The sequence below is a fragment of the Dioscorea cayenensis genome, chromosome 9 (genome assembly GCF_009730915.1).
Source record: "Dioscorea cayenensis subsp. rotundata cultivar TDr96_F1 chromosome 9, TDr96_F1_v2_PseudoChromosome.rev07_lg8_w22 25.fasta, whole genome shotgun sequence".
NCBI classification, from domain to species: domain Eukaryota; kingdom Viridiplantae; phylum Streptophyta; class Magnoliopsida; order Dioscoreales; family Dioscoreaceae; genus Dioscorea; species Dioscorea cayenensis.
Genome location: NC_052479.1, coordinates 3,979,202 through 3,984,089, shown reverse-complemented (window position 1 = coordinate 3,984,089; position 4,888 = coordinate 3,979,202). Strand labels below are relative to the sequence as shown.

The following is a 4,888-nucleotide window of genomic DNA, read 5'->3' as shown; positions in this document are numbered from 1 at the left end:
GCTGCTCAAGAGTAGACACTCTTTCTTTTGACTATCTAGGCAGGGCTAGAGATGCCCGACGGTGTCTTCCGCCTACTTAGATTTTTATCATTGTTTTTTATTTCCTTTGTGGTATTTTGTATCTCCTCACCACTGATTAGAGGAGTTTCCTATTTTGTACTGTTGTTTCTCTTTCAATAAATCTGTGGTTTATCCACACTTATTTCATCTTCTTTTAATAAACAAGCAAATAAGAGAAGAAAATGACATTGAAAAATTCTTAAAATTTAAATCTTTCTATAATTTCGTATTTTCTAAGACCAAAATCAGACAAAAACTAAGATATTTCTTAACAACATTAGAAAAGGTTTCGGCTTTTTTTTCTTGAAAAAACATAAGAAAACTGACTGACATGATTTACATAAGGTAATAAAAATAGTTCTAATCTTTTCATTCAACTACACAAGTGCACAACATCTAAACATTAGTAAGCCTCTCATTGCTTTATTTGACGTTTTCACAGCCCACAGGCCTCACACTGTCATATTTCACTTGATTTTCTTGCCTTGCCACTGGTGCCTTCCCTTCAAGTGAATTGCCCTTCTTCTGCTTTCAGAATCAAACAATAAAATTAAATCATTTATGATATATATGTTGAAGATGATTAATTTTTTATAACTTTCATTTAAGAATGTCAAATTGGCAATTTGGTTAGTTTTGCTGAATAATATATATTTTACAACAAAGGATGTGCTTATAGTTATTGGTGAACAACGAAATAATATTTGGATAATTATTTTGTAGCTTCTTCAATATATACATGGAAATTGAACAAAAAATAATTAAGTTCAACAACAGTCTTGGCTTTCAATTAATTAAGCCTAATGAATGACATACACACGCAAATGTTTGGGTTATGTGAATTTATGCTTAAAAACTGTTTTTTTTGTGTAATTAAGATTAATTAGACTCTTAGAATTATAGGTGACCAAGCAAAGGAATGATGTAGCAAAGGAAAAGTATTTAAGTTACCACATTATTGTATTTTATTGGGTAATACGGCCATGAAGCAATGCCGCACTTGCCACTTCGTGATTGAATGTTACGTTCAAGCTTCATATATCCAAATTCCCCCCATCCATCTCCCCATGAATTTCGGATGATCCAATAATCTTTACCACCCTCACTATCATAGCCTATAACAGCCACAGCATGATCAACTTTTGTCCCACAATACTTTGTAAATATTCCCTGAAAACATTAAAAATTATAGATTAAGTTTTTTAATTATTAAAAAAAATTCACTAGAATTATAAATTATTGCTATTTGTTTTATATAAATTCACTAGAACAATAAAAAAACAGCTACTTTGTACATCACTCTTACAAATAACAACCATTAAATCATGATCTAATATTTATTATCAAACACACTAGTTTTTAAAAAGCTAAAAGATAGACTTAAAAAAACATATTATATGTATAGCATTATTCTAAAACTGTGGGAACCTATGGTGCAGGAAATATTAATTTATTTTTTTCATCAATTAAATTTAAAATTAAAAAAAAATCTATTTTATTTGTTGGAATTGAAAAACATACCCTAACTAACTTTGGTATGGATTAATAAATGAAAAATTAAACCAGGAAATGCTCACATTTCCATATAATTGAAAATGTTGTCCATAGCCCTCCACAGCAGCAGCAACAGGTTGGTCAGCAACGGCCAATTTTAGGGCATTCTCATTATTACGACGAGCCATCCGATATCCGTCAATTGATACAACTTTTGTATTTTGCTGCAAATCAAGAGGAAGAAAACAACCTACATTATGAACAAAATAACAACAATAATATGCTCAAATTATTCATCCATAGTTCTGATATTCATGCCTTGAATTTATCACAGTAGCCACTATAAATAGCGTTGTAAGGGTAATCTTCCTCAGTGTCAATCCCGCCATTATCTATGATGTATTGATAAGCATCATCCATATAACTTGCTTGGCAACCTTTATTGAAGCAATCTACTAGCTGTTGCTCAGATAAAGATGCCAAATCTCCTGTGACTATTTGATTTATGGCTTCTACTGTTGTTAGAACTGCAAAAGCCCAACAACTATCTGCATCCAAAAACATTGTATCAACTCAATTTAAGTGGAATACATGAACTCATTTGGAGATATATTTGTAAAAAGAAAAACAAATATATTTTTTAGGCAATACTGTTTATTTAATATAATAATATTATTTTGTGTTTTTTTTTTTTCAAAAACCAAAACTTGGTGTTTTACCAAGCTAGATGCATTGAAATATATATATATATATATAGATAAAGGTGGTTGGAAAAAAAATGCATTTTACAGTAGCATTTCATTAAAACATAAATACCAATTTTTGTAACCAAAAAGATCTTTAAAAAAATAACAATCACATGAAATTTTACACTTTTTCTTTATAATCATCGAATTTAATATAGTCTTTGTAGAATATAAATGTATACAAAATTTATTGATCCACAATGGCATTATTCTTTCTCAAAAGTTTTTTTTTAAAAAAAAGATAAACTAATTAATTGCAAGATAGTTTTCACATCAATTAGACAGTGTTTTTTATATAATATTTAAAAGCATTATTTGTTTCAGATTTATGTTACTATAATTATTTCTAAAATTTATTAACTTTTGATAAACACATATCTGCAGATAATCATAAGAAAATAATTTTAATTACAGAATAAATTTGAATTCCTATTGGGTAAAATAAAACTGACACCATCAAATTAAAATTAAACTTCAAAATTCAACAGAACTCATTTCAGGACCTTTTTTTTAATATGTTTGATTTTAATAAATAACTATTTCAAAGTGATTATGATTTCCACCATCGTTTTGAAAATGAATGATAAACCCAATTGATAAAAAAAAAAAATTAGTGTACGTATCAATAATTTATCAAAAGAGAGTATCACCGACAAAACTACTTGCATCATTTTATTTTTATTTTCACCTCTTTAAGCATGACTATCAACTAAATTTTTTTAAACAATTTTTGAAACAATTAAATCTTTCCTGTATTAACAAAAGTACCATCAATTTGCCAAAGAAGTGTATGGAAGGAATTGAAAATTAAAAATAAAACAAAACTATAACAATTTTGACAATAATACTTACAACAACCGCCTTGGTTTCTGATTGGATTAATAGCACTCATATCTCTCCAATCTATTGAATCTGGCGCTGCGTCAACGGTATCATTAAACACGAACCTATCATATTCCATCTTTTTCCATTTTCGGGGTGTTAAGGTTCTCAAATATGTAGCGCGGTACTCTTCTACAGTAAGGTCAGCGAACACATTTAGGGCAAGACTGTAGGTGTGATTACCAGCATTGTGCTTGTCAATAAAGTTAAGGTTATCTTGGAAGATCTTATATCGTTTCTCTTTCTCTAATGAGTCATTGTAGGATTTGTTGTTTTTGACTAACCAACCTTCGTAGAGGAGACTAACCTCATAATCAGTGCGAACGGGAACAGCTGAAGAGAAGGAGGTGGTGGTGAAGAGGAGGATGGAGATGAACAAGAGGAGGGAAGCCATTGGAGAAGATGGGTTTGTGGGAACAATGAGTGTGTTGTTGTCCATTTATAGAGAAACATGTATTATAGTTTTCTAGGATACCTAAGGTATCCAATGAAGTACACGTTACTGTTGGTTGTAACTAGGTTTGGAAACATTTGATTAAGAAAACTAAAAATAAAAAAATTTAAAACAATCGTAAATTGATGCGCTTTGTGATAGTTATGTTTAGCAAAAGCAAGCTCTGCGCTGGCGTCCTAAGCATCTTGAGGAATTCTCAAACGCCGGTCGCCTGGAGACTCAGAGAAGAAGCTGGTCATATTCATCGTCTGCTCTCTTGTCCTCACATTCCGGATCCAGAACTCATTGGGCGGGGAAAAAATGCGATTGCGGATAGGATTACTTTACATGCTCGCCACAACCCCAATCGTTCCCTCTTCGCTAAAGGATGCAGCTTCCTTTCTGGCTCTACGAAATTTGCTATTTCATGGGCATCTCTTTCTAGTTCGTTTTACTTTTCTTTTTGAGCTTATGCTATTTTTTTGGAAAAAAAAGTATGAATGGGTAGGTTGTGGAATTATCATAATTCTCTTAAAGACTCCAACCTAATACTTCAAAATTACATATCACTAATTCTTTAAGCAAAAATATTTGAGAAAAATAAGTCATGAAAAACCATTGGTAGTCTAGTGCTAACTCACCATAAAATCCGTAAGGGGGTGAGGGTTCAAAACCTTGATCAATCATGCAGTATTGTTCATGCACAATACATAGGGATGACAATGCGGCGGGGCTGGGTTGAGGCAAGCCATATTCATTCTCTCCTGCCTGGGGTAGTTTCACTGGTGGTCACAAATGTTTCATCATTATAACGCTGAGGCCACAAATATTTTTTTTGTAACGTTGTGGTCACAAAACTATTCTCTGGTTGCACTGATGGCCACAAATATTTTTTTTATAACGTTGTGGCCACAAAACTATTCTCCAATTGCACTGATGGCCACAAATGTGATGACGTGGCCACAAAACACATGATCCATGTAGGAAACCTTTGTTGCCACATCGTTATAATGATGAAACATTTGTGGCCATAATGTTTAAAAAAAACATTTGTGATCATCAGTGCAACTGAAGAATAGTTTTGTGACCACAATGTTACAAAAAAAAATAGTTGTGGCTATAGCGTTATAATGATGAAACATTTGCGGCTACCACTGAAACTACCCTGCCTACAACATATTAGAAATTGAGTAATAGAGACTATATTAAAAGAAGGCTCATCTTACCTTAACTGTATGCTCAGATATATATATATATATATACACCTTACATT

General features: G+C 31.7%; 1 protein-coding gene across 1 annotated transcript; it reads right to left on the bottom strand.

Moving 5' to 3' along the window:
- Positions 1 to 353: 353 nt before the first annotated feature.
- Positions 354 to 3,349, bottom strand: LOC120269258 (zingipain-1-like). The gene is made up of 5 exons (XM_039276593.1): positions 3,153 to 3,349; positions 1,873 to 2,102; positions 1,638 to 1,778; positions 1,015 to 1,230; positions 354 to 585 (listed from the first exon to the last, which is right to left on the bottom strand). Exons 1-5 carry the CDS (start codon positions 3,259 to 3,261, stop codon positions 484 to 486), a joined length of 798 nt encoding a protein of 265 aa, XP_039132527.1. The 5' UTR covers positions 3,262 to 3,349; the 3' UTR covers positions 354 to 483.
- Positions 3,350 to 4,888: the final 1,539 nt, after the last annotated feature.